Raw genomic sequence first — 15,377 nt, forward strand, 5'->3', positions numbered from 1 at the left:
AACATTTCTTCGAAAAAATAGAATAGCGATATTATGGACAATCAATTGACTTTTATATTTCAAAATATCGCAACATGATCGATATTTGCGATATTTTGAACATATCTTCCCTTCTGACAGCGGTTCCTGCTTCTATTGTGTGTGTGTGTGATACAGAGTAAATTTTTATAGAGAAATGGAGGCTGGACAGTATGCATTACAATATAAACATTGATATTGATTTCAATCATGTTCTGATTTAAATCGCAAACGCGTGTTTAATTATGTGTTTTTTAATCATAATCAGGCTAATGCATTTCTACATTTTCTGTATGAACCAGCTTAGAGGTTCATACAGAAAGACAGCTTGTGTTTAAATTGAGTGTAAGGTAATTTATGCTTCTAAAGTCATGGTCAGCATTTATTATTGTACTGTGCTGTAAACTTTTTCTGTGCCTAGTCACATTATTTTATAGCGTTTTTATTGCGTTATTAAATCCGGTGGCGCTGTGTGTTAGTTTTCTGACTCCCATTATTTAAACTGCGACACTGATCATTCATCTCTAAATAAAACTTTATTTTATATAGCGTTTTAAGCGAATAGGTAATTAGATTGCTCATAAACCTAATCGCTTTTTCTACATAAACACAGCGTGATTGCTCTCTGAAAATGCTTTTCCTTTATTTTTAAAGTAGGCTCAGATTTCAACTATAGATCGTATTATTATTAACTTTCTTGGAAAAATGTATTTTATGTAAACCATGTTTGCTATTAATTCATTTAGGGCTAAAATACGTTCATTGTCTTCCAATCGAGTCGAGTTGACATTGGAAGTCTGCCACACCCGGACTGTTAAACCAACGCATTAGCACGTCAAAGCCCATTGAGGGTATTGAGCCAGTATTGGCTTTAGTATTCCCCCCCTCTCCCCTCAATTCAATTCAATTCAAGGTGTTTTATTTGCATGACAGATGGGTACAAGCAGTGTTGGGTATGTATATTGTAACGCTTACGGCAGACAGGCACTGTGTAAGAGCCGGCGCACCAGAGCAGCGCACTGAGGGAGTGTCTGCATTTATAACTTAGTTTTTAAAATTAGTCAAGCAATATGAAGCATCTCCTTTTATTTTTAAGTCCCTTAAATACATTGAGCACAGCTTTCTCACCACTTAAGATTGCTTTTGATACCATCCTTACACAAAGCAGAAGGGAAATCTTAGTGCCTGAGCATAAAAAGAATAGGAGCATACTGCAACGCGTGTGAAGTCCATAAACGATATTAATTTTGGAACTTAAACATACAGTATATGGCTGGTCTCGGTACTTTAAAGAAAACATACACACCAGTATTCCATTTCTCCCTAAACATTTTAAGCATCGAAGTCTTTAACTAACGCGATACCGGAGTCAACAAGCATACTTTTAGAATTTGATTCTGCGTATCTCAAGAAATTAATAACGATATAATTATATTCATGTTGCAAAAGAACTGCAACGGACATAAAAACTCCCTTGCTTTTAACAGAGCGTTCCATAATTTCTAACTACGAAAATGCCAGGTGAAAGGATTTGTAAACATATTTTGTTAAAGCAAGTCAGTTTTTTCCGCAGCACATAAAATACATTTTTCCAAGAAAGTTCAGCCTTTGTCACTAATGAAACCACTAAATAAAGACATAAATATAGAAGTCTTAAGATTTTTGCAATTTACATTGCATTGTCCAATGTTCTGTTGTAATACAGGCTAGAATACAGTTACAGTAGTCTAAGCTTTATCAGCCTATTTAAAATATTTTTTTTGAATCCCCGGCGGAACACACTCCATAGGAATCAGCGCTTTTATACAGTATATCGCCTTTAAACACATATATTTAAACACGCGTTTACGATTTAAATCAAAACGCGATTCAAATCAATATAAATGTATATTTTGTAACGCATAGGTGACTATTCATTGTTATTAAAAAGACTTAAATTCGATCATGTCGTGATATTTAGAAATATAAATTAGTTTGGTGCGAGTGAGGTTTTATTTAATCTCTGACCAAGAGAAACTTTTCATTTTTTCAAAGAAATGTTTGTTAAAAGAAAAGTCCAGCACCAGCTGGATTTGAACACACAACCTGTGCGTTGTTAGTCACACACCTAGACCAGTAGGCTACAAGACAACTCGCATTCACAGGGAGGCGAAAAAGCCTTACACAGCCCTGTCGCAGTACACAAATATAATCATACCGTTATTAAATTCTTTAGATACGCGATTCCATATTATATTCCCTTTTAATCAAATTCTAAAAGTATGCTTGTTGACTCCGGTATCACGTTAGTTAAAGACTTCGAAGCTTAAAATGTTTAGAGAGAAATGGAATACTGGTGTGTATTTTTTTCTTTAAAGTACCAAGACCAGCCATATACTGTATGTTTATGTTCCAAAATTAATATCGTTTATGGCCTTCACACGCGTTGCAGTATGCTCCTATTCTTTTTATGCTCAGCTACTAAGATTTCCCTTCAGTGGTAAAATTAGATATGAATATTCAATACTTAAACGGGCACAGTTAAGACATTAAATATACATATACATACTGTATACAGCACAGTTTGCATAAGGTAATATGTTTATGTTCCTAAATCAATCTCTTTTATGAGCATGTGAAAGGCATGGTGAATCACTGTACTTTGCATGATTGGAAACAAATGCGTGATTGCGAAATGCTGTGGTGTTACTTTTACAAAGACGGTCAATGAAAAAAAGAATGTTGACCAGGGCAATACTTTGAGTTTACACTTACAGCTTGTCCAAGGTCATTAATTATTAATACTATTAGTAATAAAAGACTGATGGCCACAGCTCAAACATGAGAGGTTGAGCTTTATTAGCTCCACCTTGCGGAAATTCCGGATACTATTATTTTGCTTGTCGTATTATAGGAGAATTTACGGTAACTAGCGGTATTTACCGGTAACTCGCGGTATTTACCGGTAGCTTGCGGTAGACTGCGTTCAGCGTACCGGAAAATAATGCGGTATCGCCCGCGCATTTTGAATGGCTGCATCTGTAAGTAACGAAGCCAAGCCGTGATCCGAAAAGCCGTAGTCAAAAGGGAAAAAAACGTAAACCGAAAGCCAAGGAGAACACAGGGTAGAAGTAGGAGTAGCGCAACCAGGAAGCTCGAAAAGAAAACCAATACTGAGCAAAGAGGTAGGGAAAGACAGGTGTTTAAGTAGGATGAGACGGGGGTGTGGTGGTGAATAGGAAAACTGATAGGTAAACTGAAGGATTAGGGCTACGCCTAACCAGGTTCTGCAATACCACAAAATAAATGAAGAGCTAGTTGATATTTCAGTATCTTTCATAGTAATTAGTTCTGATCATTTTACAACCCAAAAATGCTAAACTACAGTATCTAAACAAACTTTGCATACTCCAATTTTACCTTTGTGTATACAAAGTCAAATTGCTGTTTCACCCTTTTCGGGGTTTATCAGTGTGGCATTTCTAATTTTAACAAGCAAAATGTGCATATATTTATATCTTACAAGAACACCTTTCAAGGTGATGGCGTGTTCATGAGTTCATTGTTTGTTCTTACAAAGAAACCATAAACCTGTAAGGTGATCCTGTAAGATATAAATATAGTTCACTTGTTAAAACAAAAAAACAAAATACATAAGTACCAATTCAAGTGATAAGATATAATTTCTTGGATACCAGCACTTACTGTATGTCTTTCTGTGAAATGGGGACATATGTAGTCTTATTATTGACTATTTTTTTTAGATTGTCCATGTAGAAGCTTTCTGGTTGCTGCGTAAACCACAATTGCATTACCTGCAGCACCAGATGATCTCTGGCAAATATTTAGCCACTGAGAACTTTAATCACTCCAAATAGATGAACAACCTTATGCACTTCACAGTCCCTGGGTTTACAATCTAACTTTGGGAGGAACTACATCATCCAATGAGATAAAGCATTTAGGAACATTTATTGGGGGGTAAGGCATAAAAAGTATTGACTTAACCAACTTAGCAGAGGGCCAGCTAGAACAAAGAAGTCAGGGCCACCAAGCGCAGTGAGGAGTGACCAGGGGGTAATGTACCTTCAAAAGTGGAGACAGGGAGAAGAGATGCAGAAACATGAATACAAACAAGAGTGTCTTAATATGGTATACTGTAGGTTTTTTGGGAAGTAATATTGGGGGGAATTATGGGTTAGAGTAGCAGAGGTGAGGGAGACCTTGGTTGTGATCATCCCTCCTGAACTTTTGTTAAAATCTCCATATATCATTATATGAATATGAATTCATCTTGAAGCCAGCAAAGAACTACATGCAGTTGACGTCTGCTACAGCATTTTCTGTTACACAGTGCATGAGACCAATAAAACAGACGGCACTTTTTTTAACCTCTACCACATCCTTTCTACAGTCTGGATGTTGATACATTCTTTTCTAAACGCTGATTAATCTATTTGAAGCTCAGAATGCAAAGGTATTAATTTTACTTTAAGTAAGTTCAGTGAACCATAATGCAAAAATAAAAACCTTCTTTGTGTTACAATACCATTTGAACTGTCGCAACATCATGATCACGTGTAGAGGAAATACTTATTAATAAGAGAGAATTAAGTGTTGCTGTGCTTTCCTAAATGCGGCCCCATCTCTCTACTGTGGCTGCACCACAGAGAAGCTGTTCACGCAGTTTCTGATTTACAGTGTTTTCTCTCTGATAAGGAGGAGCTCCCAAATGGGAATGAGCCCAGCCATGCTTGGCTATCATGATCAATGGCCATTCCTTTCTGTCTGTGAGATTCTTGGGAACATCTGGATTGCAGTCCTAGATGTCAGAGGTCATTGTTACTCATCTCTCACCTTGACCAATCAATCAAGAACCTGCAGGGCGTGGTAACCCCACGTGGGTCTCAAATCCCACTAAACTTTCGACCAATCATCACCTGTCTTGGTTCTGGTTTAAAAGACACTGCAGAGCTCTGAACGTTGTTTCTAGGGCCATTTTCACACCCTCAGAGACAATCACATGATGGCCAGTGTTGTCTGTATAGGGCTAGAAACACGTTTCAGAAAAGTGTCGACCCAGGGAATGCCCAAACGTATTAATTCAAATTGCTTTTAGAACCCTCACAGTAAGATCTGCCATCTGTATCCAGGCAGACTGTTATATGTTTTATATGCACAATTTATGTATTAATAAATATATCTTGTGTATTGAATCTGTGTGTGTGCATCGCTGATCAATAGATTTTCTAATAGCAATAATCATCTCAAAGTAGTCCCAGTAAATTCAGAAAACTCCTACACATGCTTATTCAAATTGTTAAAAGTAACTACTAAAAGCAAATATAAGATGTACTGTATGTAAGAGAAAAAATGGCAGTTACATACTGTATGTGATGTAAAAGGAAACTGAACTTGACCTGATTTGATCTTGTAGATTAAAATGTAATGTGCTAAACGGAAGTAGAAAATTCCAAAGTAAAATGTATGATTTGATTGAATAAATGTCCAACAGACTTTATCATCCACTTTATACTTCAGGAAAGGGGTAGAATAGTCCCGCTAATTAGATATTAGTTTATATTGTACATAATTATTATGGGCAGAAAGAAGACTGAGCACTCTGTAACTCACAGGCACCAGCAACAAGATGAAATAGTTTCAGAATAGTTTCAATAGCTCATTTCTATTGAATACATGTTTCTGTGACACTGCTAATAAAGTGTTACAATAGAACATAATTCAGGTACATTAATGACAATAATCATAAGTCATATGCTGTATTTATCCATCCATCTATTTTCTGACTAATTCATCTAAGTGTTTATTATTCAACCTCATCCAATTAGGGTTTTGGGGGAGCCAGACTTATCCCTGTAAAACATAGACCCAAAACCATTGATGTTATGCCATTCCATTGTAGGACAAAGTCATATCTCTTTGACACAACTAATTTTACATCTGAAAATTAAGCTAATGAGAAGAGGACATTTTTTAAATTAAAGATTAGAAAGTACTGTAATTAAAACTAAATAAGGCAGCAAATATAAACAAATACGAGCAAATGCTGAAATCAATTTAAAAGTAATAGCAAAAGCGTTCTTAATACAATTTTAAATAATTTCCAAAAAGAAGAAACCTATTAATTTTGTCCATATCATAAAAACAATCAAAGGCTTAGATATTCATCAGTAAATTATTAATACATATAGAAATTGCTCCAGTCAATCAAGGTCTATCATAAGTCTTGAAAGTGATTGAAATCAGAAATCCTTTCTCTGATATTTCCTCAGCTTTGTTGTCTCTCAGTGCATCTTCACAGTAGCGTACTCTGACTTTAGATTCAGCTCAACTACAGTAGTCTGTTTCTTCGGTAATTTAGCTTTCACAGTAGCATAGCACACATCTGCTTCCCTTTCCTGCAACTGCTGTGGAGATGAACAGTCAACATTATTATAGACATTCAAGGAATCACTGTTTCACCAATTCTGAGATACCTGCCTGGAAAAAGCATTGAGCATTGAGTTTCTTAGTACTACGTATAATAATATAATTCTGTTTTTTTGTAGCTAATTTAACATGTCTGTCAAATATTATGATTTCTCAGTGTAATACATTTTGGATCTAATATATTTCCTTTTGTGTATAACTGTTTTTTTACCGTTGTTGTCCTTGTTGCTGCTTTATCGATGGTGGCATCTGTTGAAAAAGAAAAACAATTTGGGGCTTTATTAAAGACCTACTGTACAGTATATAGTGCTTAATTACACCACAAAAGTCAATTTCCTTTCATACTTACACACAATAGTGTTGTTTCCCTCTTCTTCCATTTCCCTTAGGACAAAGAAAGATACATTAATTAAATTTCCATATCAAGCCAAACAACCTACTGTACCTGCATGTGAAAGTTTATTTTAAAAAAAAATCAATTTAACATCAAATCATTCCTAAGGATTACATAATCAAACAGGAACAAGTCTAATAATCTATATGTACTTTACTGAAAAAAAAGATTGTTCTAACAATTAAATTTGCAGATACATTGGCCTACTATCATGATTTTATCATGACAAGCCAGTCCACATAGTGAAATTAAAAATGTTGTTTCTAAAATAAAGGAAAGGCAGACAAGACAATAAAATGCTCACCTTTCTCTTTCCTGTTTCCTTCTTTCTATAGAGAGAAAAGAGGAGGTACCTTCATTTTTCATTAAATACATTTATTTAATGCACATCTACTGCTGCTACTTTTGTTCATTTTACTATACATAAAAAGTTTTACTTCCAATTTCACAGTGGCCTAATAAGGCTATCCTGATACCAAGATGATTTGGTTTATTAACTCCTGTATTGGAATGAAAATACGCCGTTTCCTTTGTTTCAGGATTGAACTATTGGTGACATACACCGAGTGAGCAACTTATTCTTTTCGTATTTGAAACAGTCAGTGCAGAAGTATTAAGAACCATGGAGAAAACAGACATATTACTTTACATGTCAATGTAAATCAAAAGTAAATAAAAAATGTTTGAGATACATTATATTATTTAAAATGGGACAAACTCCCTTTCACGTTCTCTGATTATTTTTATGTCTTGTGAGGTTTGGTAATTGAAAAAATAAAGCTGCTTTATGTCACTGGAGCCTTGAGTCACTGTAAGAGGAATAGGCTTGCATGATGGATTACCTTGTCCCAGTAGGCCAGAAGAATAAAGCTACTAGATTCAGTGAAAGCAAGGAAATACATCATTCATTTACTATGAGAAAACTGAATTGCTCCCAGTTAAATAATGAAAGTTCCTGAAACTACCAACTTTCTGTTACTGAGGAAATATCACATTCCAAGTGTAGAAAGATCTAGGGTATTGCCTGTGTAACAAATTCAAACGCACTGATTTTGAAGCTCAGGGAGATCAGGACTGCTATTACCACCAGAATGGGCAGTACAACAGCAGCTAAAAAGATGAAAAACTCTGGACGGGGTGCTGTAAAAGAAAAAAAAATCCAAATCAAACAAAATGTTATGCACAAATCTTATTTTTTATGTTCTATTTTTTTGTATTTTAGATTATTATTGGTTGTTTGTTTTCATTCTGTTTATTCCTTTTTAAGGTAGAAACTCAGTTCTCTGATGATCTTCTTCCAAAATGAGAACCATTTTCTCTTAAACATACAGTTAACCTCATATACCATATATGTATTTTATAGTACAAACTGTAATAATAATTCCTTACTCTGGAACTCCCCTCCTCCACCACCAATGTGCAGCATCCACCTGGATGATGCGACGGCTGCCAAAGTGCACCAAAATACTCACCACACATCAGCTCTCAGTGGGGAGGAGAACAGAGTCATGAAGTCAATTTCTGGATGAGGATTATTAGGAGGCCATGTTTGGTAAAGGCCAATGGGGTAATTTGGCCTGGACACCAGGTTTACACATCTATTCTTTTCAAGAAACACCCTGGGATTTTTAATGACCACAGAATGTCAGGACCTCGGTTTAATGTCTCATCTAAAGAATGGTGTTCTTTACTGTATAAAGTCCCTATCACTATACTGGGGCATTGGGAACCACATAGACTGGAGGGTGAGTGCCCCTTGTTGGCCACCACTAACACCTCTTCCAGCAGCAACCTTAGTTTTTCCAGGAGGTCTCCCATCCAGGTACTGACCAGGCTCACACCTGCTTAGGTACTGTATAGTGGTCTACCTGTTGTGAGTTGCAGGGTGATATGGTTGCTGGCTCTACACAATGTAGTCTGGTAGTTTTATGAATGTGTAGAAAGAAACACATGATGTTGATAACAAGGTTCACCTGGCAATTAATCAATTAGATCTGACAGGTAAATGTGTTGTACTGTAATACTGTAGCAATTACAGCATTTCATATTAGCAGCTTAGGTATGTTGAATTGCTCAAGTGATCGAATTTGTAAAGACTCTAATTAATGTGAATAAAGAAGGCAATGTTTGTTCATTGTTCACTCAGACTGAGCTGCTTCAACAATGATAAGTTGCTAGAATAGTAGAAACACAAGTTGAGGTTTGGAGTAATCTGATGCACATTGCATACATACTGTATACTGTATATGTTGTAATTCCTGATTGTGTGGAGGATGTCTAAGACTTTTGCACAGCAGTGTATACATACTGTATAGTTAATGAATAGAACAAAAGATTGTTTTAATTCATATTACAACAACAGGTATGTCAATTACATTCTGTATATATTTGAAATAAGAATGTTAATGTTAATTTGATCTAAGACGCATTTTGTAAAGCTTATCAGTTAGATTCAGAATCTCCTAAAGTGGTTTATGTGGATGGATTCATATCTATATGCCATATACTGCATTCCACATGTCTTGACTTTAATTAATCTTGGTAAAAAATGCAGCAAAAGAAATTGTAAACTTCATTTTCATATCTCACATGTAGAACAGATCACACAAAGATAATCAAGAACATATTATAATTCATTGTCTACCATTGACAGTTATTGGTGAACACAATGAGTAATACTAGAAGAAATGTGCTCCAGCAACAATTTCTCTGAATACCCCTATATTTTATTTGGATAAACAAATAATATGCAGGTATTTTTAAGATGAATATAATAATACATTTTTCACTTTTGATTTTTAGTAAGCAGGATGTTTACTTCTTTTCCGACATGAAATTTCAAGACTGGACAAAGATGTTGGAAATTCATTGGGGGAGTAGATTTCAATGATGAATTCCATCCATCCATTTTCTAACTGCTCTATACAATACAGAGTCATAGGCCTTACAATGGGCAAGCAATGGGCACAAGACATGATACACCCTGTAAGTTATTCTAATCCACCAAAGAGCAGAAACAGTCTCACAAACACACACACGCATGCAAGTAAAAAACTGGATAATTCAGCGGAAACAAGCACAAATACAGGGAGAACATAAAAACTCCACTCAGAATTGAACCCATACTGCACACTGCTAACTCATTACCCTCCTTGTTGCCCTTAATGTTCAATTCATACAAGTTAATTTACAGCAACACTACATCTAACTGCTGTGTGAACCATATATTTCTCTATCCCAGAATTATGCTTACCAGATCCAGATGTAAAATTTGTTTCTGTGAGATCTTGAATAAAACAAATGGACACCCATAAGGTAAAGGTTCATTTAATTCCAGAACAAAACAACATTATGTGATGCATATGTGAATAGACACATTCACAGTACCTGAAGGGATTTTGAAAGCCAGTTTTCATGGCAGCATCTTTTTTTATAGTGGCTTTCTGAATCATGATCAGTGTTTTAAAAGACTACTTAGATTTTGCTACCTAAACAATTAACACAATTCTTGCAAGACATTAAAATCATCTCCACAGGTGGGCACAAGAATATTAGGCATATTGTTATCATAGTCTTCCCTCAGTAAAACTTGGAAATTTAACAACTGAGTGTAGTTTCAAAACATCAAATTTTCCATAATCTGTGCCAGAGTTCCATAGATTCTATACAAGTTGTGTTTATGTATTTAAATAAATAAACAGAATAAAACTAGTTAAAACAATTTAATGTGCCAAATACAGTATGTTACCCTTTTTTAACCCTTAATAGAAACTTACTTAATCCAGTATTGAAGTCTTTTGAGTCTGTAGTACCTACAAGATAAAATTAGAGCAACATCTTCTTTTTAATCACTTTGTAAACAACGAACAGTAAAATCTGTTTTATTACTACATAAAAAACTATATTGTGATTCATGATTAGTGGCACAGGCACTGTTACTCACGATTTTTTGTGGACTGACTCTCCTCCAAACCTGTAGAGCAGACAGCAATGTTAGTGACACTTCAATATATGGGAATGGAGAGTGAAAAGGACAAAGATGGCTTGAGACTTAGGTTTTCCTAATAAGTAAACAATCCGATATTGTAATTCTGTGTTCTGTTCTGTGGGAAGAACAGTAGTTAGCCAAGCCCATATTAGGCTAATATAACATTACCTAAAATAGTATTAGATCTCCAAGGGAGACAGGTTTTTCTTTAGTTTCCATCATGTTTCCACCATGTGATGAAAATAATTTATGATCATGAATCAAAGCGGTCTATGAGGAATGAGACAAATTTTATATCACTATAATTAAGCCATCTGATCTATACAGAAAAAGTTAAGAGCCAAATCAAGAAATAAGAGGAAGCCGTTCAGCCTATCTAAAATTTTAATAGTTGTTGTTAGTTGATAAGAGGCACTCATCCACCTGCTTCTTGAAAGAAACCAGAAAACTGGCTTCAAGTTACCAATATTGACAACGTTGTTCTATATTCTCACAGCCCTTTGTATAAATAACTGCCTAATATGCTCAGTTTTAAATGTACTTCCTCATGATTTCATTTCCCACAACAATTCACTGATTCCTCTTATCTGACTTTTCCAGTGCTCTTGAGAATTTGAGATAGTTGGATCAGGTATATTTATGATCTTCAGTTCAAGACTAAAAAAATATCCAGAGTCAATTTCATAATGGTGAGACCAAAACTGCGCATGGTGTTCTAATTGTACTCTCACTGGTGCATTGTACATCTGCAATATAACATCTGTTTATGTAAATTATGTGCTTTTAAGGATTTAACATTATGCTTTTTATTTCTTACTCATTATCTATAAGATATAGATGTCTGCATAAAAGTCTTAATAAGTTGTCTTGGAAAGATCATTTCCTATTTTGCATTTATATATATTTTTTGCAACCTGTATGTAATAGTCTGCACTTGAATTTAAGTTTACATCTTCTAAGAAATATATTGAGTGGCAGTTAATTATCCTTGCTCTCCTTAGAATTGGATATTGGATATTCTAAGATTTCACACCACTGCTTTGACATAAAGCAGAAAGAATTTAGAATGGTTCTTACTTTCCACCTGGATCCTGATGGCTCTGCTGCGGCCTGAAGAAACTGATCGCCCCTCTGTGGTCAGTTCAGCAGCACAGCTCAGGGAGACCTCAGCCCCAGTCCCCTTACCCCTCTGTTCCAGCAGCTCCCATCCAGACACCAAGAGGAGACAGACTTTAAACTGTTCCCTGAAGGGCACTGTTCTGAAAGGAGCTCTTCCCTCATCAGTGTAAAAATGACATCGTGTTCCTCTCTCAGTTTCACAGCGAACTGTAATGATTGTCTCTTTTTTGATTTGTTCCATGTCCACATCGATAGAAAGACTACCAAACTTGTCTCTCAGAAAAAAAAACAGAATACAATGACTTAGATTTTTAATCACCAAATATTGAACAATCTACATAACAGAGAAAAAGCCTTAAATTTTGATCATGCAGTCCATTATTTTTAAGGCAGAAAAAGCTGTCTCTGTCTGTCCTCCATTCTGGGGTCTGTTGTACTACAGCTAGGCAAGTGGAAACATTAATATTTTAATATAAAATGCTGATATAAATAAATCAATCAACTTAATCTATTATTGAAGAAAATAAATAATACTGTACTATATATAGTACGTGTTAATATGAATAAAACTTATAATATTAGGTTAGAAAAGTAACACAAGTATATTTATGACTTTGCAGCAGAATGTGTCTGGCACTATGATGAGGTGTCTGAGATATTCAGCAATCAATCCTTGGCTATTTAGTCAAAATTATTTTGAATCAATATTAAAAATAGAAAAAGGACTCACCAAATACTTCTAGTTTTTTCACTCCACTTCGCTTTGAGATAAATGTTTGGTTCCCAGTTTGAGTTTCAACAGCGCAGCTTAGAAAGATCTCCATTTTATCCTGACGAGTTTTGTTTTCTAGCAGCTCACTGGCATACACAGTGAGCTGACAGACACCAAAACTGTGCGGTGTTGATTTGAAAGGGTTTGGACTCTTATCAATGTAGAAATGACATTGTCTTCCACTGTCAGATTCACAGCGAGCTCTGGCATAGTCTTCTATATCAATCTGCTCTTGGTCCAGCTCAATAAGAGGTTGTAGAAGGATATCTGTTCCTCCAAAAAAAACACATTCAACATTAGTCATATGTATGAAAGCTAGGTAAAGTGCAATATTTCATGCAGTGCCTTGCATTACTTGAATAAAGTAAATTTGTATTGTTTTGCTAATTATTATTATCCAATAATAGTTCATTTCAAGTTAAGGATGTGAGTTTCATTAAACATATTTGCAGATTACCATCTGTAGCAAGATGTAAAATGATAAAGTTTCATTGTGGGCTTATCTCTGTCTGAATTCAGTCACTTCAAAAGCTTTTTATTTAAAAATGTAAGAGAGGATTTTAGAACCGTTGTAATGTTGTGCAGGGTTAACAAAACATTTTTGCTACTTTTTGACTCATGAAATTATTTTCAAATTATGCCATATACTGGTCTTGGATGAATGATGTAAAGTTTGTTAATATTTCTTAACAAATTTCTGGAGATGAAAGAATGATATAGACAAGTTGTTTTAACTTGATCCTTTAACTTATCGTTCTATGTTTTGTTTATGTGACCATCTGTGAACAGACATTTCTGCATTTCTGCAAAACCTGCTGCTCTTTGCCTTAATAATCTCAATATTTAATTTTCCAAAATTACCTTTACATTGAAAACTTTTTTAGTACATTCTGTATTTCCCTTCTTTTTGATCTGTACAGTATCTGTTCTTTGAAAGACACAATATATTGTTGTAAATGTTAACCTAGAAGCAAGGATTGTTGTAGAACAAAAAGCTCTGATATCGGTATTTTCCAATCAGTAAAAGTGAAAAATGTATTCTGTTTTAGTTTTATTATATTTAGAATGACTTGATCTAAATTATGTTTTACTAACATGTCTTTGGACATACCTGTACAGCCTGTGAATATTATTTATAAAACATTAATTTTATTGTAGCTTGAATAAACAAATATAAAAATAAATAACATACCTGACCAAACTGGACTCACTTCAAGCCCCACTGCACAAAAAAGTAATAATATTAAATGTCACAAAACAATTAATAACAACAGTGAGTAGTTAGTAAAGTTAATGTGAATGAAAAAAGGCTCTTTAAAAGTACTCACTCAGTATATGAAATAATACGAAGAGTGTCATGATCCTGCAGAGGTTAAGTGAGTAGTATCCTGGCTTCAATGTGTATTTTACAAGATGGATCTGCATATCTAATGGTGACTAAACACCCCTGTCGCAATTCAAGGGACAGTCACACAGATGTAATAAAATACAGATGTAATAAAAAAAACTGCATAGAAAATTAATATCAGGCGTAAAACAAGTGTACATTAAAAAAATACACTATTTCTGCTCCAATGTAGAAAAATAAAAACACAATAGGAAGAAACTAAATCTGTATCTTTGCAGGGACGTTATTACTAACCAGCTTTAAATCAGGCTTTTACAAAAAGCCAAGTGATGGATTAGCTAAACAATAACTTTACTGTTACACCATGAGTGTCAGGTTAAATAAGCTATGATCTGCACCACACCCTGCCCAGATGTCGTCTGAAGGACAGGCAAGAATTGAACCAGAGGAGAGGTGGGATCTGTAGCTAGACACAAAATGATGAAACAGACTGCAGGCAAGAAAAAGCTATGAAAAATTATTGTAGCTCCACAACAACAATAAGTAGTACACAAGATATAATTAACAAAAAGAGAAAAGAACAAAAGACAATGTCCAATAAACAATTAAAAATGACAAAAATAACAAAGAAAATGACAATACTAATATTACTGTCTTTTTCTTTTCATTTGGTCCAGGATGATGGATGATGATTAACCTGGATATCAAAGGTGCAGAACAGGTGTGGAAGCAATGCATGTTTAAATGCATACAGTATATACAGTATACTGTACACTGATGGAATAAAGAAATGCATCACCTCCTCCTCCACATTCTGGCCCTCCCGTCTGTGTGGAACAGGCTAAAGAGTGACTCATCTGTGAAGAGGACCTGACAAGTCCATCGCAGCCTCTGTCTGGCCCAAGCCAGTCTGGTGTGATTTCTTTTAATTTCCTTGATCCAGTCCCTGATCCCATTCCTGGTTTTAATCATGTGTCTTGGATGGATCTCCCAGCGCTTGTACCCTGGATTGTGCCCTAGTTTCCCATTTTGGACTTCCCTCATTTGGACTTGTTCGCCTGCACTCCCTGTGCACCTGGATCACTGTCTGCACCGCCCCCTGTTCGCCGTCCCTTCCATTCCTCTCCGTGTTTTCCCAATAGCCCTTCTCCAGTCACTTCCGAATTTTACCATCTGCATAGGGTCCTAAACTACGCACTACAAGGGAGTCAGGACCGGCTCTCATTACAGCTGGCACATGACATGCCTGCCTGCAGCATGCCAATGGCCCTCTCCCTTGCTTCTGGTGACATTCATTATGGAATGCACA

The 15,377-nt window shown here is 35.4% G+C and overlaps 1 protein-coding gene across 1 annotated transcript; it reads right to left on the reverse strand.

Annotated features, from left to right (window-relative positions):
- Nucleotides 1-6,070: 6,070 nt before the first annotated feature.
- LOC107076431 (uncharacterized) lies at nt 6,071-14,169 on the reverse strand. Its single transcript, XM_069186253.1, has 12 exons — nt 14,049-14,169; nt 13,913-13,942; nt 12,679-12,987; nt 11,907-12,221; nt 10,785-10,814; nt 10,618-10,653; nt 10,095-10,127; nt 7,889-7,981; nt 7,146-7,170; nt 6,797-6,831; nt 6,659-6,696; nt 6,071-6,425 (listed from the first exon to the last, which is right to left on the reverse strand). The coding sequence occupies exons 1-12, from the start codon at nt 14,143-14,145 to the stop codon at nt 6,303-6,305; spliced, it is 1,164 nt and encodes a 387-aa protein (XP_069042354.1). The 5' UTR covers nt 14,146-14,169; the 3' UTR covers nt 6,071-6,302.
- Between the last annotated feature and the right edge of the window lie 1,208 nt (nt 14,170-15,377).

Source organism: Lepisosteus oculatus, chromosome 2, assembly GCF_040954835.1.
Source record: "Lepisosteus oculatus isolate fLepOcu1 chromosome 2, fLepOcu1.hap2, whole genome shotgun sequence".
Lineage (NCBI taxonomy): Eukaryota > Metazoa > Chordata > Actinopteri > Semionotiformes > Lepisosteidae > Lepisosteus > Lepisosteus oculatus.